Source organism: Gopherus flavomarginatus, chromosome 14 (genome assembly GCF_025201925.1).
Source record: "Gopherus flavomarginatus isolate rGopFla2 chromosome 14, rGopFla2.mat.asm, whole genome shotgun sequence".
Taxonomy (NCBI): domain Eukaryota; kingdom Metazoa; phylum Chordata; order Testudines; family Testudinidae; genus Gopherus; species Gopherus flavomarginatus.
In genome coordinates, this window is record NC_066630.1 from 2,966,072 (window position 1) to 2,993,204 (window position 27,133).

General features: G+C 50.0%; 1 protein-coding gene across 3 annotated transcripts in view; it reads right to left on the minus strand.

Annotated features, from left to right (window-relative positions):
- SNTB2 (syntrophin beta 2) overlaps positions 1-27,133 on the minus strand; it is a 53,843-nt gene that overhangs the window by 15,190 nt on the left and 11,520 nt on the right. For all 3 annotated transcript variants that reach the window (XM_050922289.1, XM_050922288.1, XM_050922290.1), the window contains exons 2-4: positions 11,844-12,057; positions 4,248-4,458; positions 1,216-1,358 (exon numbers count right to left, since the gene is read on the minus strand). In XM_050922289.1, the coding sequence (XP_050778246.1) occupies positions 1,216-1,358; positions 4,248-4,458; positions 11,844-12,057 (568 nt within the window). The remainder of the gene's footprint in view (positions 1-1,215; positions 1,359-4,247; positions 4,459-11,843; positions 12,058-27,133) is intronic.

The window sequence follows — 27,133 nt, forward strand, 5'->3', positions numbered from 1 at the left end:
TGAGCACTCCCCCAGCTGTCGCTGGCCAATCACAAGCGCCACCCATCACCCTTGGAATGGGGATCCAAACCTGACATTTACTCTGCAGGTGGGAGCCCTGCCAGAGCAGTGGGGTTTGACCAGGCGGAAGTCAACCTACACTAAGGAAATCCTGCCACTGCAATGGAAACAAGTTCCAGGTTGCAGTCAAAAGGAAAAGCAGTCCAATGCTTGGCAGCAGGGTGGCCGACTAACTGATACTACAGCTAGGGAAGTGACTGGGCCAGTATTTCAGTGCTCACATCCTAGGGCCCTGGCCCACCAGCAGTGATGAGTGTGCACTGGCACTCTCATCTCAGGCTCAGCACAGAAACAAACAGGGCTCTCATGCCCCAGCTAGTGTTGCCAACCCTCCCGGTTTCACTGGGAGTCTCCTGGAATCAGGCTCCATCTCCCAGAGCCTACTGAAGCCAAAGTGGGAGATTTTAAGCCACTAAAAGTCTGGCAGCACAGAGGGGCTAAGGCAGGCTCTCTGCCTGTCCTAGCCCCGCACCACTCCCAGAAGTGTCCGGCATGTTCTTGAGGCCGCGGTGTGTGTGTGTGTGTGTCCGTGTGTTGCCCATGCCTCAAGCACCAACTCTGCAGCTCCTGCACCCCCAATTCCCTGCCCCAGGCTCAGCCCGGAGCCCCCTCCCATACTCTGAACCTCTCGGCCCAGCCCAGAGCCCACACCATCCCCCTCTGCCTCAGCCCAGTGAAATTGAGTGAGGGCAGGGGAGAGCAAGCAACAGAGGGAGAAGGGCTGGAGTGAGAAGGGCGGGGCCGCAGAGCCAGGGTGTTTGGGTTTGTGTGGTTAGACAGTTGGCAACCCTACTCCCAGCAGCCAGGTAAGGAGCTGCTGAGAGGACTATCAGCAGCAAAACAAGAAAGGACCCAAGCCAGGTTATTTCAGCAATGCTCTGGCTAGAGCTGTGGACTGAGGCAGCTGTGGTTTAGCAGACTGAAAACTGGGCAGAGGCCAGAAGTCTGATCCCAGCAGTCAGACTCACTGTATGACACTGGGGAAGTCATGTCCCAACTCTGTGTCTCAATTTCCCCTGGAAAGCTACAGCTTTACAAAGTACTTGGCGCCTGGTGGGTGAAAAGCGCTAAGCGGGAAAGGCTTTCACTCTACAGGGCAGGGTTTAGGTCATCAAAGAAATGTCCCTCCAGGCAACTTGGAGGCTTGGATCTTACCTGGTAGCAACAAGAGGGTAGCTGTGGCAAGGTGATGCCCATGCGTCTCTTGTCCAGGGCATACAATCATAGAGCAGCAAGTCCTTCTCTGTCATAGCCATGAGGATGGGCCGCCACTGCTGCCTTCCTCCATCTAGTCTAGACTGCAAGAAGTCGAGAGAGCTGTTAACATGCAGTCCAGGAAGCAGTGTGTGCTGCCCACTGGGGGCAAAGGATCCTCATCTGAGAGCATCTAAGATCTGCAGTCTGGGGCCAAAGGACATTTCTGATTAGTGCATCTGTTAAGGAATTCACAATGTGCCAGTGGCAGAGGGGAAAGGAGCAGACGGGGCAATGCAGACTGAGGAAGGGAGTAGTTAGCCGAGTTCGGAGTTTTTCTATCCTCAGTTCCTGCCTCTCCCTTCCTCCCAGAAGCAAAGCCTAGTGTCTTCCCCTCTCTGTAGGGCACTCGGGGATTAGGCAACGTGCCGTAGTGCTCGTCTGACCCCATGTGGAATCAATCCATGAAGCTTGTGCTTGCCTCCCCTCCCCAGGCGAGGCAATCTACTCAGAGAGATCAATAGCACTAGGGCAAAAAATAATCTGGAAAATTAACGAGAGAGGATTTCCCTTCATGCCTGGAGCCAGGCCCCGTCTGAAGCAAGCAGCATATTGTTGCACCGTATTAATAACCTGGCTGTGGAGTGGCGCCCTAAGGAGCAGGCACAGAAGAGAGTCTAATCTGACCCAGTCGGAATGGTGTTAACTCATCATCTGAGGAATGGCAGCAAGGTACTATTGGGCTCAGCCATCCGGGAGATCCCATGCCACGGACGGCCATAGTTTGCTGTGAACCTGGCCAACCCTCTCTGGGCTCCTGGGGTGGAATGCAAAGTGCTTCACAAGTGCTTCTGGAGTTGGAACACTGGGATGGCTTTGCCAGAGGAGTCTGCAAGTGTGGGGACCACGGACAGCCACAGCGCCTCCTGCAGTAGCAGGACAGTGAGCACAATGCACCCTGACCTGATGTTACAACTAATTCCTTGTTGTCACAGCAACACTTCGCAGGACACAGTCCCACTGGCCTATGAGGCTCACCGTATTGGAATAGTGTTCTGCCCCGTGCAGACATAAGCCTATTTTCCTTTAGCTGTTAAAAAGCTCACCTGCCTGAATACCTTGTGGAAAGCTATTCCCATTGCTGGGTTTTCTGCACTGCTGCACAACATACAGCCCTTTAACTCTGCAAGGTTGTGGTTTTCATACTGCACACAGGAGGAGTGCATTGCTTGATAATATTTACAACAGAAATTAACCTCTGCAAACCCTGGAAGTTAGGTCAACATGACCCCTACATCAGACCGGGAAGTGGAGACAGAAAGTCACTGACTTGCCCAAAGCCACGGTCTGTGGCAGATTCCAGACCTAACTCTTGGCCATGTGCTTTAGCAACTAGCCCATGTGTCCAACAGCTGACATCAAGTGACTGGCTTAAATACACAGGACATTCCGCCCACACAGACTCTCCTTTGTCTCCTCTTATCTGCAGAAACAAACACTCCAGGTCACTCTCTGAAGAGGATCTAGGAAGCTTGGAGCTGTCAAAGGTTTAACATCTTTAACTGGAAACTGAACACAGGCCTGGGAAGGAAGTGCAGGCTCAGTGGGGGGGGGGGGGGGGGGGGGGGGAAGAGTGTTCATGTTCACAATGGTTCAGCACGTAGCTTTGTCTGTGTTAGTTTCAGGGCCCAGGTTCACAGCAACATAGTTGTGAGCCTGGCTGAGCACCAGGTATGGGACCTCAAGAAAAATCCAGCAATCTTGTGAAGTCCATGGGTCAGAGATTTTCACTGAACCTCAACTGTCCCTCCCACTGGCCCGTGAGGAATGGCCTCTGCTTTACCAGGTCTTCCTACCCACAACACTTTGCTTTGTATCACACCTGGTACCCAAGGATCTCAAAGCATTTCAGTATAAGCAAGTTACTTTTCCTAGCTCCAAGGAGGGTTCTCAACCCCATTACTAAATTTGCCACAGCCACGTGACTCAGTGACAGGGCTGTGCACAGATGCCAGGTCTCTGCTTTAACCATGCTTCATCCCCATTAAGATTATGGCATTGCCACCCTTTCCTGCCAGTCTAGTTACCCAAGGGGTGCATGTACAATGGTGCACAGATACCCAAGCATCAGATCTAGAAAGCTCTGCCAGCCTAGGATCAAGTGTGAAATTGGAACTTGGAGCATGAACTCCCATTGAGAAAGGAGGCATTTTATTGCATGTGGAGGCCAGTAAGACAACTGCATATGCCTAACGCCTTTAAATAAAGAGGAAGAGCATCAGGTGAGGTTTTGACTAAAGGGGAAATGAATTATTGAGGGAAGGAGAGAGGACAGACACTTGGATGGGAAATTCTGGAGCCCTGTGTGCACGCAAAGCTGCTGACTGAAGCACCATCCTCGTGCTGCAAGGAATGAGATCAGGCTTGCACTGACACTGCTGAGAATCAGAACAAACCCTGCACACAACCCATCCACAACAGGCATGGGAAGTCTGTTAGGAGGTTACAGCCCTGTCTACAACAGGCAAACACTACCACAGCACATGCCCCTGCAGGGTTGGTAGGGGCCACACCTCCAGAGGAGAAGAGGGTTACTGGAGCTGTGGCCTGCCAGGCAGAGATGAAAGCCATCTCTGAAACATTAATTGGGTCAGGATGTATTTAGGTAGAAGTTACATTTTCAAAACTGGATTGGCACAAATCCCTCCCTGGACAGGTCTCTCCCACAGCTCCAGCTGCCATTGGATTCCATTACTGAGCTGGCTTCTAGGCTCACAGTAGTAAGTGAAGAAAGGAGAACTGAAAACACACAAGCCACTACCAAAGTGCTGTAATCTCTGCAGCGCTGACCTGCTCCCATATCTGCCAATGAAAACTAATCTCTTCACAGCTACACCTTAAGCAGAGTGCTAGACTGCACAGCTACCACACCTGTAAAAATGAGTTCTACCCAAATAAGGTCAAGACATCAGGGGCCCTCCATCTCAGCATACCTGTTCTGCCAGCCAAGCGATGTGTCTGACCTCCTTGCTACTTCCTGTGGCATTGCTGGCACCTAGCATGGCATTGAGTTCAGCCAGCACCTGAGGGAGGAGGGCCATGATGTTGGTGTGGATTGCCGTGAACCAGGAGTGTGCGGTCGCTGTGTCTTTGCACCGCAGGATCAGGGTGTTTCTGCTGTCCGGTGAGTGCAGCTCTATCAACCTGAATAGGAAGAGACAGAGCTAGGCTGAGAAGTGCAGCCAGGGCTAAGGCAGAGGGGGGACGTGGAAGCCCTGCAACAGACACTCCCTACATCAATGGGATTTGGCTCCCCAAGAAAAGTACACATGAAACACTCAAACTCTTTGGTGTCTGCTAGGGAGGGCCCCTGGCTGGGGTCAGCTACAAGCAGCCCAGGCAGCACTCACATAGACTTCACCACAGAGACGGAGAGTAGGGCAAAGTTGGCTCCGTGGCAGGATGGAACTCCAGAGCTGCATGGCAGAGCACTGTCTGGAAACTCATCTGTCCAGGTGCTTATGAGACCCGCAGTGTTGGAGGCAGTGATGATCCCTGCTCTGCTAGAGCAGGGGGATGCCTCATGAATCATTCTCTCCGTCAGCTGGCTGAGAAGCTGTGCCACTGATTAAAAGATTACAGAGCTTCCTAATCTTAGCTGTCAGGAAGCCCTGCCAGGAGCTGATGCAACATCTGAGAGCTTAGAAAGAAAGAGAGCACTGGCCCTTGCCAGCACTCAGTGGGTTTTGGGGGCAGCAAGGGCACCCAGGTTCCTGCAGGAACCTTCCTGCGGCAGCTCAGCATCCCTCAGAGCAGCGGGGGTGCCCAGCCCAGATCCCTGCCTGGCTTCTCACCCAATTGCTCAGGCACTTGCTATGAGATAAGACAGATACTGAAGGGCGAGCTGGCATCTCTTCCCTCCCTGGAATGCAGGTAGAGCACACACACAGCTCATCTCCTCTGCCCTTCACTCAGTAGCTACAGAACCCAGAACAGACTAGCCCTGCCAAACTGCTACAGACACATCTGCTCCTTATGATGCTCTTTTGATGCCTAACTCAGGATGTGATTGGAGCCTTCTGAAAGCCAACTCCCATAATCTGTTAAAGCTAACAGTCCTTTCTCCACAGTTACCTTCTTGGATCTGGGGATGCATGCGTGCATAGTAGAGACAGGGCCGGTGCAACCATTTAGGCGGACTAGGCGGTTGCCTAGGGCGCCGAGATTTGAGGGCGCCAAAAAGCGCCCCCCAATTTTTTTTTAAATGGTTGAGCAGCCGCTGCTGCTGGGACAAAGAGGGAGTCTGAGCTGCCGGCGGCAGCCGGCAGTCCAGGGTGTCCCCTGGGTCAAGGCGCCGCCGCGGCAGCCGGCAGTCCAGGGTGTCCCCTGGGTCAGGGCGCCGCCGGAGGGGGTGGCAGGCAGCTCCCGTGGAGCTGCCGCAGTGGTGCCTGCGGGCGGTCCGGTGGTCCGCGGTTGGGTGGAGCTGCCGCAGTCGTGCCTGTGGATGGTCAGCTGCTCGCGCAGCTCCAGTGGACCTCCCACAGACACCACTGCGGCAGCTCCACCATAGCCGCGGAGCACCGGACCCTCCACAGGCACCACTGTGGCAGCTCCACCAGAGCCGTGAGACCAGCGCGCGGGGTGGCGAAATTGACGTCCGCCTAGGGCGCTCAAAACCCTAGCACCGGTCCTGAGTACAGAGCAGCTATTAATTAGACTGCCGGCAAATCAGGAGCCCAGCTGCACTTAGAGGGCAATCACCTCTTGACAAGCAGCTATAGGGATGAGACTGTAACTGTAAAACGTCCGAGATAGGCTGTTAAGTGGAATAGAAGTTGCACGAATGCCACCCAAAGGCAAGTATCAGAGGTGTAGCCGTGTTAGTCTGGATCTGTAAAAGCAGCAAAGAATCCTGTGGCACCTTATAGACTAACAGATGTTTGGAGCATGAGCTTTTGTGGGTGAATACCCACTTTGTCAGATGCATGCAGTGGAAATTTCCAGGGGCAGGTATATATATGCAAGCAAGCTAGAGATAACGAGGTTAGTTCAATCAGGGAGGATGAGGCCCTGTTCTAGCAGTTGAGATGTGAAAACCAAGGGAGGAGAAACTGGTTTTGTAGTTGGCAAGCCATTCACAGTCTTTTGTTTTAATCCTGAGCTGATGGTGTCAAATCTGCAGATGAACTGAAGCTCGGCAGTTTCTCTTTGAAGTCTGGTCCTGAAGTTTTTTTGCTGCAGGATGGCCACCTTAAGGTCTGCTATAGTGTGGCCAAGGAGGTTGAAGTGTTCTCCTACAGGTTTTTGTATATTGCCATTCCTAATATCTGAATGGCAATATAGAAAAACAACAAAGGCAAGCTGCCTACCACCCTCTTAGCACAACAGAGAAGTAGGCATGAGACCACAGAACACGTAGAAACGACTCCGTGTGCTTAAAAATACATTGGGGCTGGCTAGTTTTGAGACAGGAGCGTGTGCACCGCATGCTGGTGGCTTCCCACAAGGAGCAAAGTCAGTGCAGAAATCCTGCTGCAGAACTCTGGAGAGGCAGCAGATACAGCATGACAAGTCTTTTGCAGCAGCAGCTTATTTCCACCTGGATGAGCGGGGGTTGGGTAACTGGATTTGCATTCTCCAAACACCGACTAAATGCAGTTCACTCTGATCCTGATCAGAACCCCAGGACAGCTCTCTGCCCTTCCCACTTGCCTGTGCTGCAGGAACCTAGACAGGGAATTGGTGCTGCCTCTGTCCAGGTCCAGAGCATGGCTCAGACCTTTGGTATCACAGCCCCTCAGAGGCTCACCTCCTTGTCAAGTTCTGGGAGATGGGGAGACTTTGCGCTTGAGTCTGGCTGGAAAGTTCTACTTGCCAGGGTGCCGCTTGCCTAGGAACCCAGGGGTATAGACTGGCTTAGTAACCAGCAGCACTGTGCAGTGAATTGTGAATGGTGTCAGGAAGCCCATGATCTCAGCAAACATCGCTATGGTGCTAGCCCAGGGACAATCCTGGCCTGAGCCCTTTGTGAACCGCTGCTACTTTTAACGCTTTCTTGGTACCAGGCCGCAGCTTTAGGAACGCTCCAGTGCTGGAAATTCAGTCTTGCAAGGACACAGAAGCAGCACAGCAAACCCAGACACTTGGGGTACACCACACTGCAATAAAAGACCTGCGGCCCAGCCATGGATGGTCCATGTCAGCTGACTATGGCTTGTGGGGCTAAAAATTGCAGTCTAGCTGGTTGGACTCAGGCTGGAAGCCAGGCTCTGAGACCCTCCCCAGACATAGGGTCTCAGCGTCTACACTGCAGTTCTTAGTGCCACAGCCTGAGCCCCACGAGCCAGAGTCAATTGCCCGAGGGTCTGGGACTCTGTGCCATGGGTTTTTGATTGAAGTGTAGACGTACCCTTGGACTACGCTCCTCATCCCACACAAGCTACAGGGGAGGCACTTCAGCACAGACCATCAAGCCCTCCAGGTCAGCAGTGTGCACGTCAGAGCTCACTTGGCTTTCCACAGCTATGCAGACTGGGTTGCTTGCTGGCTCTCCAAGGACAGACAAAGCCATCATTACGCTCTTGGTCACTGTTATTTACACTGATACTGCATTCTCTTCCAGCTACAGAATCCCACTCCCATTCTTGGCATTGCTGCCAGTGCCAAGGGGCCTTGAATAGCTCAGCCCCAGGAAAATCTTCCAGCATTAGGACATGGTGCTGAAAACACCTGCATAAGCACCTATGCTGGCACAAACTCCAGCAGTGCTGGGAAGGGTGGCTCACCTTACACCAGACACGCTAGCCTCAGGAGTGCCTATTGCTCCGTGGAAGCGGACTCTCCTGCTTGAGAGCAAATACTGTTCTGAGTTCAGGACATATGAGCAGTTAGCTCTTATTCGCCCATGTACATTTCCGGCAATTTAATTCCATGGGCATTCTAAAGAGATGCTATTTTCCTGGCCCCCCCGCCTCATCATGTTAGTACTGAAGCCCTTACGGCTCTTTCACATGTCCACCCACCAACACAAAAGCTTGCCAAGTTGTGCAGCTTAAAGCAAAGGGGCAGAAGACTTGGCAGATATGGCGTTACATTCCCCACCACCTAGTTAAGAGGAGTCTGCAAGGGAGATTCTGCCCTGTTCAGAAAGGAATGTGCAGGCCAGAAATCTTAGTTATTTCCATAGAGGACCAACTCTGTGCCAGGATAGAGATGCTGGTGGGGCAAAGGTATCAAGTCAAACTATTCCTGGCCAAGACCGTCTTGTGGGAAAATTGAAGGAGAGTCCTGCAAAGTCAGCCTGCATGCTGCAAAAACCCTGTAGCTTGGCCATGAATGTTCCCAAGAGCTGCGGGGGAGGCAGCCTCCCAGCAAGGGTGTGTGGGGAGCATGGGACAGTGAAGGGACACCACCTTGGAAACTGGGCCTGCAATAAGTGTCAGAGCTGCTTGGCCCAGAAGATCAGGTAATCAGCCCTACAGCAGTGTCCTGGGGCAGCACAACCCCCTGAAGATTCAGTGCTTTTAGCTATAGCAACTTCCCCATCAGTGAGAGCCTGTCAGCATTTCCCTGGTCCCTAGCACCCAGGGGAGGGCTTTGCGTAGGTAATGACAGATACAAGGAAAACAAGGGGAAGTGATTAGTGTCATTTCCTCCCTCTAATGATAAACCCAACTCTCAGAGCTCAGCAATGCAACCCCACTCTGCATGGCAGGGCCCAGCCACTTCCTGGGCAAATGGAGAATCAGTTCAAATGCTCAGCAACTCACTGACAGGAGAAGCAAGTTCCAAGCAGCAGAGTGCAGTTTGGGACATCACTGCTTACCCAGTACTGCCAACCAATGATGCTCATTTGCCCCGCCTCTATGCCAGAGCCCGTTCACACAGGCCACGCCAACCTGGCTCCAGAGGCCTCACCTGTTTTTACACAATTTAACCTTTCCTTTTAACAAAGCCCAGGTGGTTGAGGAAATCCTTCCAGATACACCCAACAGAATCTGCAGGATGTAGGGGTGAACTACAGGTCCAAGGGCCAGTTCAACAGGTTAACTCTGAACCCTGATAAGTACTGGACAGATACACAGTTGTCAACTCTTTTCAACAGGAAAGTGGAGCTGCTCTGGGACCATGGACTAGGTGTGACATTCCAACTCTGCCCCCGGCTGGGCATAGGATACAGTCACTTGGCAGGTACAAAGAAGAGGTGGCAAGGGCAGAGAATGAAAATAAACACAATCAAGATTTCCCCCTCCCCCCCGACACATCCCCCCAACAGGATCACTAATAGCCTCTAACTGCCCCCAACCACCACTCACTGGCAGGCGTGCATGCAATACCGCCCCCACCTGGCAGGTGTGTGACAGGGCAGACAGGCGCTACCAGAGCAGGGAAAGCCTCGGTGAGATTCAGCCCAAATCCGTCTGAACTCTGTTTTAGAAGAAAGCTGACCTGCCAGAAAGGCAATTTAGATGAAGGGGTTTGCATCCTTCCCTGAGCTGGAGCCTTCTATCCCAGGAGGACAGCAAAATGCAAACACTGCCTGGCCCAGGCGGCAGTCAGCCAGCTCTCACTGGGGCCTGAGAGGAGGAGGGGCACTGAGTGGAGAGACCTGGCTGGCAGCCAAAACACTGAGAATTTCCTGCAAGCTGCTGTTACGATTTGATGAGTGAATCAGAAGATTGGCCTGAGGCGCAGCTGTTCCCACCCTAAGTCTCTTCTAGTCCATCTTCTGCTGCTTAGCTGAAGCCCGAGCCTTGTCTCCAGGGCTGATCCCGGGCACATGGATCAGCAGAGGAACTGCCATTTCCGCTGGAGCGTGCGTGTGGCACAAGGCCAGGTATCTTCTCCATGGAAAGAGTTCAACACAGATTAGCCAAACATCCTGTGGACACCCGGGCAGTCAGCCTGCACCTCCCAAAAGGCAGCAGGAGAGGACACTTTGTCTTCAACCCAGACGCTGAACACACAGGCATTACACGTAACCTGGCTGCAAGCAGAGAGACAGCTGAACTAGATGCCTGGAAGATGGATCACAACCCCACTTCTCCAGACCCATCTCTGCTGTGACTGAGAACGAGCGGCAGCAGGATCTGCAGCATCTATCTGCACGGAAGGCCCCTGTGGCCACGGACCTCACTGCTCCCCTCACCTTCCTGCCCCATGTGTGTCAGGCGCTGGGTCATTCAGCTCCACAGGCCTCCCTGTGGGTGTACAGCACCTGGCACAACAGAGCCCTAACTGCGTTCGGGACCCTAGGTGCAAATTAATAAGCCAAAGGAGGGGCCTGGCACTTGTATATCACCTTTGACTCAATCTATTTGGGTCACGTGCACTAGTTAAGGCTCCCAACCCTCACTTTGTGGCAGATAAGGAATAACCACACCCACCTACGAAACAGCTACTTCTGGGGTGGAACGCAGGCTTCTTACTGAAAGCTTTGGGGCAGGAAGTCAACACTGACAGATCCTGCTGGAACTGCCAGGAGGGACTCATGCGAAATAATGACCCCTTTATAGCACCTTCCAGCCGGGGAGCTCAGCTCTCCAGAACTGGGCAGGTTAACCCTCACATCACCCTGCAAGTGCAGTAGGGTAAGAACTGGCCCAGGCAAGTGATGTGACTGTGCTAGGTCAGAGGAGTCTGAGCTGCAGGCAGCGTTAGAATGCAGGTTTCCAGATTCCTAGCTCTATCCTCTACCCAGGCAGGATCAGCACCCCTTGAGATGAAGTTACCTGGCTGAGAACGAACCAGTGGCAGGGTTACCACCTCCAATGTCAGGAAGCACCACAAACAGTCAGGCCGCCAGCTTCACAGTTCACTCAAGGCACTGTCAGCCTCTCTTGTAGAAAGCCCCAGGGCTGCTGCCACGAGGTCAGCTGCAAAGGCATTCGCATTGCTGGGGGACCCAGCACAGACCGATTCCCACCTATTCACCACAGTGATAAGCACAACAGCTCCCCCCACCTGCCTGAAGGAACAATCCCGTGCCACTGGATCTCTCGCACGTAAGGGGGCCTACAAGGGAAGAGAAACGTGCTCTTTCCTGACATACAGCCAAAGACTGGTGTGCTTTTCCTGGTTGGTTTTGCATCGGGAATGCAGGTGTCTCATATCTGCCTTTGTTTGCTAGAGGATTCAAAACAAATAGATCTAGCAGGACTTTACCTCACAAGGGCGTGCCAGTTCGTGTGTAGGGATTCAAACCCTGTTTGTCTTTGTAAGTACCCATTTAACTCCAGCTCCTATTGGCATCTGGGAGAAGAGTCTCAGACTCAGACACTCCTATCCCAATAACTAGGCCCTGGGACTCTCCTGCAGTTCTCTGGCCTCCCAAGAGCCCTCCAGGAAAACAGACACACGAGGCTCCACATTTCTGACATCCAGATAGAAGTCAAGCAGGAAAAGCAGCTTTTTAAAAAGTCTTCCAGACTCCTTTACACATTGCAAAGCAGCAAAAAAGGGATCATTTCTCACCTTGCATGTCCGGCCAGCATTGTCAACACTCCTCCCTGCACCCAAAATGCCAGGAAGATAGGCCCAGAGCAGCCTGCTGCACCCCAAGGCCTCTGTCTCCCTAGGCTCCAGCTCACCTGTTCTCCAGGTCTGGCATGCTCAAGTTCCTGGCGGCGAAGCACATTTTCAGAGGGATCACCTTCCTGTCTTTGGTGCCATTGTAGTGCTTCGGTGAGCCGGAGTCCTCACTGCCACTCAGGCTCGGTGACTGGGGAGCTGCCCCATCCCACGGGAGGTCTGACACCAGCGATGGCTTCTTAATGTAGGGAGTCACTTCCCGCATGAACTTCACTAAGGACAGAGACGGGAGAGGAGAGTTAGCACCCAGGCTGCCTCAGGAGGGGGTGCACAAAGCACTGCATGCACCTGCACAGAAAAGTAAGGCAGCACCTGCAGATCTGTGCATCCCAGGGCAGTGTGAAGACTCCCCCACCAGCAGGGAGCAGTGGTCTGCACTCACTGTGAGGGCAGTGCCTGCCAGTGCAGGGGTGAGGGTGGGGGGGGGCGACTAAGCAGACCTCAGAGCATGTTCTCCTGCGAGGACCAGAAGTCGGCTGCTAGGGATCTAGCTTAGACTTAGAAAAGTTAATTGCTCTCACCTTCCAGAGAGGACAGATGAATGAACCTGCCCAGCTAGCCCATTATATGGATGCGTGCAAGCTTTTGCCCCGCTCCTCTGCAAGTCGAGGGGGGGGGTCTTGCCTAAACTGTCCTAGGAGGATGTAGTTTCACACCCCCATTTGTCGACAAGCTCTCAGCTGTCTGGCAGCAGGATGAGAAACGGTAAACATATTTATTCACTATTTCCACAGGGGGAGGGTTCCTCCGGACTGTGGGTGACAGGAAGCTGGTCTCTAGGCATGCTGAGAGGACAGGAAAGGACTTGCTTGTCAGATGAAATCAGACTGCTGCTGCCTCTGCAAATACAGTCCTAGTGCTCTGCTCCCCCAACTCATGGCCTCAGGGGGAGCAGGGTGGGTCTCAGAGCTATGTCAGCAATGGTCTCTGGATAGTGAAGCCAGAGGGTTACCAGACACAGGTGGTATTTTATGGACACTTCCAACTCCTCCTTCCCTTGGTCATTCTGCCTGTACACGTTTGCCAGAGATGAGGGATGGCCCCCTGGTTCAGTTCCCTGCTCTGCCACAGACTCCCTGTGTGACCTTGGGCATGTCACTTAGCCTCAGCTCCCCAGCAATACAGTGGGGATAACTGCCCTGCCCTGCCGCACAGAGTGCGTGAGGAGAGAGACAGGAAAGACAGACACTCAGATACTATGGTGATGCAGATCGTGTCAGTACCCTAGAGACAGACCAGAACACTTCTAGAATAGATCCTCCAGCAGGCAGATGCTACAGCCTGGATGCTTAGTGACATCACCATCCGCTACAGCACTGATCAATGAGGTGGTATTGCCATTACCTGACCTTCCAGCTAGAATACTAGTTCAGAGTGAAGCTGGCTCGAATATTCCCTGCAATTTTGGGATTGGTGGAAGAAATCAAAAGTTACCACCCCACAGACCGACACAACCAGAGTGAATGACCTCACAAGCCCAGCCAACCAGAACAAGTTGGTGTTTCCCCTCAGAGTTTTGAGTAGGAAACGTCTCAAGAAATGAATCAGCTCAGTTTTGGACCCCTCATGTTACCCAACTTGCCTCACAGGATTCCTAGGGGAACTAGCCTGGTGGTAGAACCCATCTGAAGTTTTACAGGTGGGTCGGTTTATTTTGGGTAAAATTTGACAGAGGGATCAAAAACCTGCTTTATAACTGGAAGCTGCCTCTGCCTTTAATTCTCAGCCTCTCATCTCAGCATGAGACAGTACAAGCTACATATTAAACATCCTCCAGACATGAGGATTTGGCTGGGAAGAAGGAGAAACAGCAGCAGCGTCAAACAGGATCTTTCTTCCCCAGGTGATCAGGAGTGGAGCAGTCATGCACAGTGCTCCCATTAGGGGAAGCTGGTTCTCTCTGAGCAGCTGACCCAAGCATTTAAGTGCATGACCCTCCACTCCCCTTTTGCTTTGAAGGGAAGAGCAGAGCACATGGGCTTTAGCAGTCTCAGCCCTGAGTTTTCACTCACTGCCCGTGCGACTGCGCCATCTCCTCAGGAATGAAAGGGGAAACAGGAGCTCAGAATATCATCCAACTGGAAAGGAAGGAAGTGCAGCAAGCTGCAGCCAGATGCAGGACAGACACTGACAGCTGCAGTTGCCTGTGTCCCCCAAATGTAACGGGCCAGCTCCGGGGTGCTGGGGATTCAGTTGAGGAATTCCAAGGTGTTTAGAGTTGTCCTAGCAAACGAACCAAAAAGGCACATTTCTGTAATAAACTGAGTCATCTGCTTGAAGTATAGCCCGACCACTGCCCCCCAGAGACCAGGTGGCTGCAGCTCCAAGAGTAACAACCACAGCAGCACAGGAGAAAAATGTCTTTCAAATGGCCTCATGCAAGACGAGCCACTATGAAAAGGGAGCCTGAGGAGGGAAGGTTCAAACGAGGAGGCTCAGTCTAGATGGCCTCTTTTCTAGGTCTTGCTGTGAACCTGCCCTGGGACCCATGGGCTACCCAGAAACTCTGATCACTACCAGGAAGGGCAGCTCCCAGACAGCCTCAGTGACACATGGTTAAAGGAACAGCAGCAAGCTCCCAGGTGGCCCAGCAGGCAAGGTACCCACCCCAGAACTGTGCTGCTCTGGGAAAGAATGATCTATCTGCATGCCAGTTGCACAAAGAAATGTAAGCAGGCCTGTCAGCCCTCTGGAAAATGTGAACAGGACTTTGCATAGGGAAGTGTTAAGAGCAAGCTGTTCCCTTCCCTTCCTAAAACCAAGCAGTGGGGAGGGGGGAGTTGGGGCATGGAAAGTATACAGCTGCAGAAAGTTTGGATAAGTATCTGAACCTCTGGATGTGCTTCCCAAAGCAATTGCAGGCTCTGCAGCTGTGGGGCTGCCAATGACTACACTAACATTCACCATACACTGCATAGGATATTCTCTGAAATTGGGTTCAGCATATGATACAGCATTTAAACGATGAAGCAGTTAAGATTTTTAAAACCACAGGAAATTCATGGTTCAGGCCAATATGGTCCCCAACTCTCTCTGCTGAGGAGGAGAACAGAGTCCAGACAGCTGAGTTATGGTTCAGAAAAATCTGAGTGACCTGGAAAATGCAGCTTTTTGGTATTTAATTGCTTTGTTTATTTCAGGGACGAGCGTGTCAGACGCTGGAAGGGGTACTGAATTCTGGGGTTTATTGGATTTTTTAATCATTGAATTGTTTCTCTGTCTCAGCAGCTTCCTGGACCCAGAAAAGCTGCATGAAGCCACATTTAGTGCACACACCAATTCCTGATACACAACATTCTGGAAAGTTACTGCATACATCAGCTGTCTGCTTATTTGTGAAGAGGGCTCCAGCTTCCGTGACAAAAGGATGGCTGCTGAGACACTCTCCAGAATGTGAGGACTTTAGTCACTACTTTTTGTGCGTCTAAATAGGCTTTTGTACATCACTGCTCGAGGTGCTGTTCCGGTAAGGACCAAACCCTCTGGCCACATTCTAACCAGAAGTGAATTTCTGTGGCATATAGATTTAGAATGGCTCAGGGCTTGCCTATGCAGGGTGGCCAGGTGCCTGGTTTTCAACTGGAAAGTCCAGTCAAAAAGGGGACCTGACAGCGTCCAATCAGATCTATTGACCGAACACCCAAAGTCCAGTTACTGTGGGATAGGGAGGTGCTGGGTCATCACCCGCATCAGCCCCTACAAAGCCAGGGCTCCCCAGCACCACAGGTAATCCCTCCTGACCCAGGCAGGGAGGTGGGAGGGAAAAAGCAGCAAGCGATGGGGGAGGGGGAATTGGAGGAGGAAGAGATGGAGCCCCAGGGAAAGATGTGGGGCAGGGAAGGTTTCAGCACTCTGATGGGGTGTCCAGTTTTTAATTACTATCAAGCTGAAAAACCTATGTCTACGTGAACACTTAAGTTTGTGGCAAGCCAGGGTATAAGTGTACCCCACACTACCATGCCACACACTAAAAGTTCCCAAGTGCACTTTGATGTGCCGGCTTTGAAACAGGGTCAAAGTGCACTAGGGAACATTGAACGCATTGCAGCAGGGTCCAGATGGACAGTTAGTATTCAGCAGGCTAGCACAAGTTTGCTTTACACCCCAGCCTTCCACAAACTAAGTGTTCATATAGACATACCCACAGTCTAAGAGGGGGAGCAGACTGTATTGGGCTACCTAGACTAATAGAAGGCAGACTGTTCCACAAAACACAGTGCACTATATAATTAGCTACCCTGCAGGTACACTGAGAATGTCCTCTTTACTGCCTCCCCTCCAGATCAGCTAACTCACGGGAAAGAGCAGCACAGACCTACCTTCCCCTCAACGTCAGCACTGTGTTTCCCTGTGACTAGGCTCTAGGAAGCGGGAAGGCGCTCTCTGCCCTGGCCTTCTGTGCACTAAGCCACCATCCTGGCTGGGCTGAGTAAGTGCTAATCATCTAGACATGATGGTTATTTATTACAGCCACAAACCTTTCGTCAGCTGGTTCCCAGAAACCACTAATTTCCTTTTACAACACAATTAGCACTCCATCAATCCTGCGTTCATGCTCTTCGATCCTTCAGGAGCGGGTCTGCAATTCCCAGCTAGCATCCAAACCAAACTCTGTAAATGCAGCTTCCAGAAGACACCCTAAACTGGCCTGCACGGGAGTGGAGCTTGGAGCACAATTCCGGTCTCTTCCCAAGCTGACTGTACCCATTTACACTGCCCTGCTTCAGTTCTCTGGCCATCCCTCCCTTCTCAGCATCAGACTTCAGGCTCAAGCCTGAACAAACCAGTTTCAGGCAGGAGGAGTCTAAACCTGCTCCTTGAGGATGGCCAGCTAACTGCCCCCATGCTGGCTACAAAGAGCTAAGCCTTGCGCTTCAGGCTCGGATGTGGTCTAATTAAACAGAGGAGTTGACAGAGAGAAGCCCCTGGCACCTGCCCAGAGCACACCAAGATGTAGAATTTAGCTGGATGATCAAAGACTCCACAAAAAAAGCTTCAAAATCTCAACAGCTTCGTTAAGCAGGAAATCTGAACCAAACCCCGTTGGTGTGGGAACCTGTGCCACCAAAGGCTCAGATAGCTCTGCCAAATCAGTGAATGACTGTGCAGGGGACATGCTCTGCATGGAATGCGTAAATTATCCTTTATTATTATTATCCTATACCAAGGGTCAAAGAGGAACTTGCCAAAGCTACTAAAAAGTGGACAACGGAATGCAGTATTGTCAAGGAAAAACAGAATGTCCAAAGTTACCACACCGATTAGGGAATTGCTAACAGTTGCCTAGCCAGTCCAGCTCTTCTCTACAATGCATTCTGCACCACATTATAGTAGTGCAAGGTTCTTTCCCTTGCACATGCTCCCTCTAGAAGAATATTGCACGACTGCCCTAGAGTAATCTCATTACAGATTACAAGACAAGGACGAAGGGCAAGCTGGCTCCAGTGGTGCCGAAAGCGAATGGTGTCGAGAAGAATGACATTATAACATGCTCCCCGCAAAGACTCAGATGTGTGGATTCAGACTTCATTTTTGGGCAATTTGAAGCTTCAAAACTGTCTGAGGCAGAATCTCCATAGCAGGCATAGCCTCCTTGCTCCCTCTGCTTCCAGGCAAACTGCACTCAAAGAGAAAAAGGCTAATGGCTGGTTGATTGATATCTGCTGGAGTGAAATAACAGAGACCCACCGTGAATTGTTCCAAGAGGAAAGGGGAGCAACCAGTCCCTCCTGGTTCAGACTATCACCACTACTAAGGGCAGTGAAGAATTTTCAGACCTGGGGAAACTCCTCTGCATTCAAAACAAGGGCTCTTCATATGAAGTTCGACTGCACAATACCTCCACCTAGGAGTCATGTCCTTAGAAGGGTGGAGGGACCAGACAGCTCATCCCCAGTTACTGGCAGCACAAGGAACGGAACTGAAGCAGGAAAGAGAATATAAACCAGCACAATGAACGTGACCAAGGGGTCAGCTGCAATCCCATCCTGGATCTCATCTGTAGCCATGCCTGCGGAAGGACGACGCTATCCAAGTTTCCAAAGCTTTCGACCCTTCACCACCAGCTTAGGATCTGCTGTTCACAGCTGCCAGGATTCAGTCATCTTGGGGGATTTTCTAGCCAAGTTGGCACAGCTCCAAAGGCTTCTCCAGTGTTAGCAGTAGGAGGGAGAAAGGGGAACCATTTGTACATTTCCCCCAGCCGGATCACCTCCCCCTAGAAGACAGGACTAAGGAGTACAGCTGAGAAGGAGCACTTTTCACAGTAGGCTAATGGACTCACCACTAGCCTTGCCTACACTAAGGACGTTTTGGAAAGATTCCTCAGTATTGCTGTCAGTCCAGAAGAACCAGCACTAGCAAAAAAGTTAGACTTGCTCCCAGCAGGCATGGATGACACAGGGTTGAAAAATGTACCAGCAGCAGGTGGGCTGTCTACATTAGGGCTTCCAACATCAGTAACTCCAGGAAAGGGAGAAGCAATGCAAGGGAAAATTTTTTTCACAAGTTTCCTCTAATACAGACAAGGCCAGTTCCCTGCCAAACACGTAGGGGGAAAAGCCCTATGAACAAGGGTGGATTAAAACAGAATTTTTTTTAAAATGTATGTATTTAAATTGGGTTTTTCTTTGTAAAATAAACCTATTTAAAATATTAAATTTGAAATTATGACAACCTAAGTTAAGGCCTCAACTTACTATAATCTTTTAAATGAAAAATCAAGCAGTACATTTGCTACTGAGGTTTTAAAAGAAGTCAAGCCACTGAACAAGGGGAAATCACTGGCTAAAAACCTGGACCAGGGCTTGAAAGTGCTAAGCCAGCTTTCTGATAGCAGTAGTCACTTCTTTAGGAGGTGGAGGGGTCAGGACAGTTCTTTTTCCTCTTCCAATCTATGAATACAAATGAGGTTCAGGAGGATAAGATCTAGTTTAAAATTTTGAAGAACACAGTGACCAGAAACAAATCAGCTCAATTCACTATCTACAGATACTACTTCCTCCTCTGTTAGTTTTAAATGCAAAACCTGTTTTGTATAAGTATTCTTATCATCAACACAAGACAAAGTTGTGGTCAACACTGGTGGAGCCCTTCACTTTACAGCCTCATGCTTGCTGTTCCACTCACCAAAGCAGTAGCTTGGGTTATTACAGTGTTGTGTGATGTTCTCCAAAGATCCTGCCAAATCCTCCAGCAGAGACAGTGAAGGGATGACCCAAAACTTAGAGTGGAAGTAGTCAGGGATCTTTCTGAAGCTGAGAGAAGCAGTTTGGTGGGGTTTTTGCCACTAAGACCTTTGCAAGGCCTTTCAGTGCCAACCATTTAACATTAAATATGTTAAATTACAACATAGGTGAAGCCTGCCTCTCATAGAGGCATAGCGTGCATACACCTAAGTAGGCACTGATCTGGTCTCCACAGGACAGACACAGCTAGATCTGAATTAAGTTAGAAAATGTTGTCCTGCATCTAAGTGCCCAAAATTAGGCACCCTACTAAAATGGTCCAATTTTCCATGCATGGCCCACTCCCGCTGAAATGGGAGCTGTTGGCGCTGAGTACCAATAAGTGACCCACTGTCAGCAGGGGGCCTACTGTGGCTTTAGGTAGCCAGTGCAAGAGCTCTGGCCACAGCTACTTAGGGCAGGGCTGTTTTGTCCTAGTCCCCTCTCGGGGACAGGGCCAAACACATTGTCTTCTTTCTATAGCCCCGTCACTTGTAACAAAATCTTGTGGTCAGAAGAGCCACACTGAGACCACCAGCCCTTCACATGGCAGCTCCTCTGAAGCCGGAATTAGCAGGGGACACAGGAGGTGACCCCTGAAGTGGTTCCTGTTTAAAGGCTACATTGTGAAAGACTTCACTGAGGGCCTAATCCTGTGCTCACTGAAGTCAGCAGCAAAACTCCTACTGAGACTTCAACAGATGCAGGATCAGGTCCTAACACGACAAGTTCACCTGTGTAGCTCTGCACATGCTCTCCCCAGCCCTTCAGAGAGGCTCTTCCTGCATTAACCATTGACCTCAGGGGCTCTGGAAAGGCACAGAAAGATGTTTCTGAGGTCAAGAACACTCCTGATGCAAGCAGGCATGGCAGAATTCATTTTTTTCTGAATTGTTGACTGATAACATCAATGTTCATATTTAAGCATTTTTATATCTATTTAAATTTTCACAGCAGTGAGAAATTAATGACAGTACATGTTGAGATTCAAAAAATGAAAGCCTCATAACTTAATGCATATTATCAAGCTCACATATCAAAATCCTCGAAGTAAATATCCTTAAATCAAACTTTAATGTGTTTTCAAGCAGCATTTTTCTTACTTCGCCTAACTGTATATTTCAGTAATTGATGGGAATATTCTTTGTTGATTTGTGTATTCATGATGAAATTGACATTCACCATTAAAAATCTAATCCTCCTATGCCCACCTAAAAGGCAAGGAAATAGTGAAAACATCTCAGCATTCACATTTTAAATGTCCTAGCTCTGGAGCAGCTGGTGATAGGCATGTTTTCAGGTAGAGAGAATAGGAGGAACCCAGATCCTGAAAACAGTCAGTTGACAGTGAATCCTAGTTACACATCTTTGAAGAAGGGGAACAAAGCTGAAGGCAATAACTAATGAATTACAAGTCAGCAGAGAGTAGAAAAGAAAAAAGTGAACTAGCTACAGCCCCTATGAACTCAAACGGTCTACAGCTTGGAGAAAATATCTGAAAAGCCCTCAAAGTCTTAGTCCTCTCTACATCAAATATTTGCAACCCAATTCATGAAAGCACCATTAAAACCCAAACAATATGCCATCCTGCTCCAGTAACACACACCCACAATAGACAATGTGCACTGCTAACATAAAACAGGACATGCAGGCATTCAGAGCCTGTCAGGCAGAACGATTTGCTTTGTTTAGAAGTTGAGGGTTTCAGTAATGAGAGTGGCTTTCCCACAGTCTCAAGCACAAGGGAGCATTTGCCCATTACATTTTTGGGGATGCTGCCTCTTTACATCTCTCCTGAATACAAACAGGATAGAAATTGGTATTACAGCAAAACCTGCATGCCTTATTCAGCCCCATTCAACAGAGAATTGTGCTAACCATCTTGTTTCTGATCATTATTTTCCCCAAACAGAGCTACTAACAAAGGCTCGCCAGCTTACATTAGTGGCACCAGCTCCCACACTCCTTGAGCTTGTGTGTCAAGAGAAGTGAAAATTGTGTGGCTATTTTCATCTGACTTTTGTCTGGGTCTGATCCAAATGGGCAGCTGCAATTAACCCAATCATGTCAGATAAGAACGTAACCAACAGCAGTAAGGCGAGTGCAACACTCTGTGCTGAGACAGGACGCAGAATGCACAGACAATGAGTTGTGATGACAAGCCAGCAGAGGGGCTGAGAGATAAATAGTAGAGAGATTACACAGGGGCTGCGCAGTCATTTGATTCCACTAGCTGTGATTCTAAACTCCCTACACATTAGCCAGACTGTCTGATCCTCTGATTTAGGCTTCTGGCATTCTGCTGGAACTGTATAACAATCGATACAGAATGATCCAACACCAGGCTCTCCTGTAATTTATGCTTAGAAGTGTTACACATTAGGTTTTAAATTTGTTTTTGCCTTTTCCCCCCCCAGAGGATAGTAGCATGTTCTCAGAGGGCAAGAACAGGCTTTGGTATCACGCCCTCTGCTAAGGGAGCATCCCGATGGGACTGCTTAAGGTAGCAGAGCTGTCCAGTATGGAGGAGAAGCAGCAGCATTAACATGCTAGGAAACGCATGGGCAAACTTTTTGGCCTGAGGGCTATATCTGGGTATGGAAATTGTATGATGGGCCATGAATGCTCACGAAATTGGGGGTTGGGGCATGGGAAGGGGTGAGGGCTCCGGCTGGGGGTGCAGGCTCTGAGGTACAGGAGGCAACTCTGGGCTGGGACTGAGAGGTTCAGAGGGCAGGACAGGGATCAGGGCTAGGGCATGGGAAGGGGTCGGGGTGCAGACTCTGGGCAGCGCTTACCTCAAGCAGCTCCCAGAAGCAGCAGCATGTCCCCCCTCCGGCTCCTATGCGGAGGTGCAGCCAGGCAGCGCTGTGCGCTGCCCTGTCCACAGGCGCCACCCCTGCAGCTCCCATTGGCTGCAGCTGCCAGCCAATGAGAACTGCAGGAGCCGCACAGAGCAAGCCCCTGACTCTGCTCCCCGGCAGCAGCTAAGGGCCTTATTAAGACGTCTGGCCCTGGGGCTGCATCCAGCCCTTCGTAGTTTGCCCACCCCTATGCTAGGGCTTTTCAGTTCCCACTTCCCTTTGCCTGCCTGCGCAGGTGCCGGAGTCAGCCGTATAGTAGTAATGCAAGCCCTTTGCTCTGGACACGTCAGGAGAACATGCCACGGCTTCAGTTCCTTTGAAGAGCAGTTTCTTTTTTATGCTCATTAAAAGGAAGCAATCCCAAACTGGCAAAGCTGATTAACAGAACAGATTATTTCACCTCTTCGGTCTACACCCATTTGCCAAGTTTCAGTCTCACTCAGTGATCAAGTTACAAATGTTTCAAAAATGGGGTTTTGTAACAGGAACTCCAGCAGACAAGGAGATCTCTGCTCTTGGGTGTGTCGCTTATTGGCAATGCTCTGTACAACAAGTTTTGTAGTGGCCAAAGCCAACTCTTGAGAGGAATGAAGAATCCTTCAACTCAGAACCCCTGCCCCTCTGAGCACCACTGACAAGGCCATTAGCCTTCATGTGTTCTGGCTCAGCACCACAGTGCATTATCTACTTCTCACTCACCTTCCCCAGTGCCCAGGTGGTCTCTAACCTTGGGAAGAGTTTGCCTCAGCATCACTCACACTGCCCCACCTGTCCTTCCAGCTCAAACCCTTGGGCATTGCTCCCTCCTCTGCTCTGGCCTCTCCCTCTCCCCTGTCCCATTCCATTCCAGGTGTTGCTGTTAGTCCTGCCTACGATGACCAACCACACCTTCCTCCCACTTCTGTCACCCTCAGAAGTCTGAGCTTCTCCCGCTTCCCAAGGCCATACCCAGCTCCAGCCATCACATGCATAGTGCAGCAGGTTGTCAGGAGGCTCCATCAGCCGCAGGGACCAGGAAGGGGTTCAGTCACCAGGCCAGGCCAGGGACTCAGAGCAAGCTCTGACACTGAGGAATTCAGTACCAGCAGATACTGCTCTACCCCTCAGCAGCAAAGGGAACATTAAAGCAAGGCCCTTCCAGCCTATCCCTGGACACAAGGGGAGTTCTTAAAAAACAGGCCACAGAGCCTTTGCAGAGCGTTCCAATCTCAGTTCTGATGGCAAGGTATGGGCAGACTTCTGCTGAAGGAGCATCCCTCTGCATTACCGCTCACTGGATTCCCAGGCTGTAACACATCACTCCAAGGTGGCATGACACAAAGCCAGGCTTTCACGGTGCTAGATCAGAATTTAGCATTTGGTCACAGCCCTCCAAAGCTGCCTTCCAAAAGGTAACATTTTCAACTGACCAGGAAGAAGAAAGTCTGTCACTAGAGGGTTAACGCTGCATTGTAGCATCTCCTTACACAGCCAATGAAGCACCAGGGGCTGCACCAGGGGAAAAAGCAGCACTAATGCAGCCAGCCCCACCTCTGGATTAGGTCTCTGCTTGTGACAGGTGCCTAGACATGGTTTGCCATGCCCACCTCCTCGGGACCCATGCTTTGTATCCAGAGGCTGTTAAGCTGTCAGAGCAGTGGGTGCTGAGTGTTAGCATGGCAAAGGAGCCAAAGCCATGCAGAAAAGTTTCATCTGGTTATATGAGCTTCAAGCCTATAACCCCTTCCCTTCAGCTCTGTGCTCCCATCAGATTGGTTCGACTGAGCAGCACAGACAGACGGAGATCCATGCTTTGAGAAGCTTGCCCTTGCTGAGGGCAGCAAACTAGAGTTAATATTAGTCTCCTGCAGGCAGGCAGAGCACTTATCCCAGGATTACACAGCTCCATGCACCTTAATCTTCCCCTCCCTGCTGTAGATAGGCGAGCCCTGCGAGGTGGAGCACTAATCCAGAACTCTGCAAATGGGCCTGCTACACAGATGGCCACCAGATGTGGATATTGGTGTCTTTGTTCTAAGTTGCTTTCCAATACAGTCAGGCAGTTAGATACCACCAAAGCATAATCCACATGGTGGAACACAGGTGGGTCATTTATACCTCACCCTAACTTTCAAGGAAGGGCTAAAGGCTTGACTCTTTGGAAAGGAAAAATCTGTGAACCCTGAAACACCCCAGACAATGTGTTTGACCCTACAGGAATTGGGAGCTCAGCCAAGAATGCAAATACTTTTCGGAGACTGTGGGATAGCTGGAGTCCTCAGTACCCCCTCCCTCCCTCCATGAGCGTCCATTTGATTCTTTGGCTTTCCGTTACGCTTGTCACACAGCCCTGTGCTGTGGACTCTGTATCATAGCCTGGAGATTTTTTCAAATGCTTTCTCATTTCGTCTTCTGTAACAGAGCTCTGATAGAACAGATTTGTCTCCCCATACAGCGATCAGATCTAGTATCTCCCGTACAGTCCATGCTGTAGTTCTTTTTGGATTTGGGACTGCATCGCCACCCGTGCTGATCAGAGCTCCATGCTGGGCAAACAGGAAATGAAATTCAAAAGTTCATGGGGCTTTTCCTGTCTATCTGGCCACTGCATCCGAGTTCGGATTGCTGTCCAGAGTGGTCACAGTGGTGCACTGTGGGATACCGCCCAGAGGCCAATACCGTCGATTTGCGGCCACACTAACCCTAACTCGGTATGGTAATACCGATTTCAGTGCTACTCCTCTCTTTGGGGAGGAGTACAGAAACCGGTTTAAAGAGCCCTTTATATCGATATAAAGGGCCTCGTTGTGTGGACGAGTGCAGCGTTAAATCGGTTTAACGCTGCTAAAATCGGTTTAAACGCGTAGTGTAGACCAGACCCTTAAATTCACAGAAAACGAAAAAGCCAACACAGCCCTTTTGAGAGAGGGACTGTTGTCCTGTAACAGCTGGAGCCCGCAATCTCAGCAGGGACAAAACTGGGAGCTTGGTTATCATTCAAGAGTGCAAGCTATTGAAGTCAAGGAATTGGCTACGACTTAGCACCCTATTTTCCTGATGTTAATATGTATTTCACTGGGACATGAAAACAGCCCCAAATCAGTGGTTCCTTCTTGCCTTACAAATTCATGAATCTATGAACTGCATGGATGGAAATACAGAAAGGAGCCACCAAAAGTGAACACAGAACTTCTAACTGGGAGAGGAAAATATACAAACATGAAAAAGCTGCCTTCACAGCGAGCAAGTGAGCTTCTGCATAAGAGACCAAGGTTGGCCTCTGCACTATAAACACAGTCATGATGAAACAATCGTAGCAAAGTCGAAGGCAAGAAGTTTGTCTGCACAAAAGGGCCATGTTGTAACAGTATTAAACACCTATGTTTTACTTCTGCTAGGCCACTAAACTAAGACACAGTAAGAACAGACTTTTTCCTAGCCACACAGCCAAGAATACACCATGGAGTAATGTGGTCTGGCCTCAGCAGCTTTTCCACATGCTTATTTTTGCAGCATAAATGAAGGAAGATTTGCCAAGGCCGGCTGGATTTTAACCCCTTTTTAAAAAGGCAGAATCAAGCACTGTGATATACTTTGTGTTGGAGGGAACTCTCAGGTTTTCAGGGAGAACTTTGCACAATGCCACTTTTTTAACTGGGGGGGAGAGGGGCTGGCGCAATACCAGGTGCTCCATTGATAGGCTTTGGAAAGGGAATTAACCAAAGGGATAAGGAGTAAAGAAAAGCAGGAGACCAGTGACCAAGATCCCCCCAGTGACTAAATACCACTCCACATACGAGCTACTCTGAACCAACCATAACTTGACCTGGTGCGAGACTAGTTAAACATCTACCAAACGAACCCATCGACATCTCTGCTGCATGCCTCAAGCCATGAAGCCCTCACAGTCAGGCACTAGCCCCAGCTATTGCTCTGTATGAACAAAGTTCTTCAAAAGGTGAAAATCCATGGGACAACTACCCAAGCAGTCTAGTGTTCTGAACTGTTCCCAGAGTGGGAATACATGGGACTACTCAAACAGTGGAGGTCATAGCCTACAGGAACTATAGGGCACTGACTGCATTGTAGATGGCAAAGGTGACTAAACAGGAATGTGTTAACAAGAACCCAAACAGAGGAGACAAGAATGCTGGAGACATTTCGAGAAGACTGATCTTCCCCGACACAAGTGCATCCTTCTGCAGACAAGATGTGCTTCTCTCCCTTGATATGCTGGCTGGACATCTGGACAAAAGATTCTGGACTCATTTCAGTGATATGAACAGATGCCATATGCGCTCTCTAATTACACTGCTCTACAGCCAAAATGCTTCTGAAATAAATGTAGTCCAACTTTACTAATTCTGGGTCACTGAGAACAAAAATGATGCTTAAAATTGTTGATTGGCTCTAGTTTTCAAGATATGCTATTGGGTCAGTATATACGACCCTCCTCTTGGGAATGGCGAAAGATAAGTGAGTTATAAAGGGAAGGGATCTCAGTTTAAACCAGAAGTGACTACAATACATCTTTGACTGGATCTATGAATAAATCTATGACTGGTTTGGACAGTACTTGCTTTTTAGGCAAAACAATGAATGATGCAATCTGAAGCTGGTATTGCGTCATACATGATCTGAATTGCATCATGTTATTCCTAGAAGTCATGGATGATGCAATCATAACGAAGCTTACATCACTCTGCTGAACAAATAGCCCTATATCAGCTCTAGAAATCATACAGTGTCATGCTCTCTTATTTGTCAGTGTTTGATTTTGCAAAGGGACACATTTCTGTTTAGCCAAAGTGAGCAGAGATGCCTCGTACTTGTGTGAACAGTGCAGATAACTTCTGCTATGTTTGTGGTGAAGTGACTTTTGCATCACAAAAGCGCAGTATAACCACTCTGGTTAAGAAAGCCTATCACCTATATTTTGGCTGCAAAATTGGAGATCAGGACAAGTGGTGGGCCCCACACATATGCTGCAACACTTGTGCAACAAATCTTTGCCAGTGGTTGAAGAGGAAAAGGAAATCTATGCCTTTTGCAGTGCCAATGATTTGGAGAGAGCCAACAGATCATACCAGCAATTGTTACTTCTGCATTGTGCCTCCAGTTGGGAAAGGTGTGTCAAAGAAGAAAAAGTGGACTGTGCATTATCCAAACATTCCATCAGCTATACGCCCGGTACCCCACGGAGAAGGGCTGCCGGTTCCT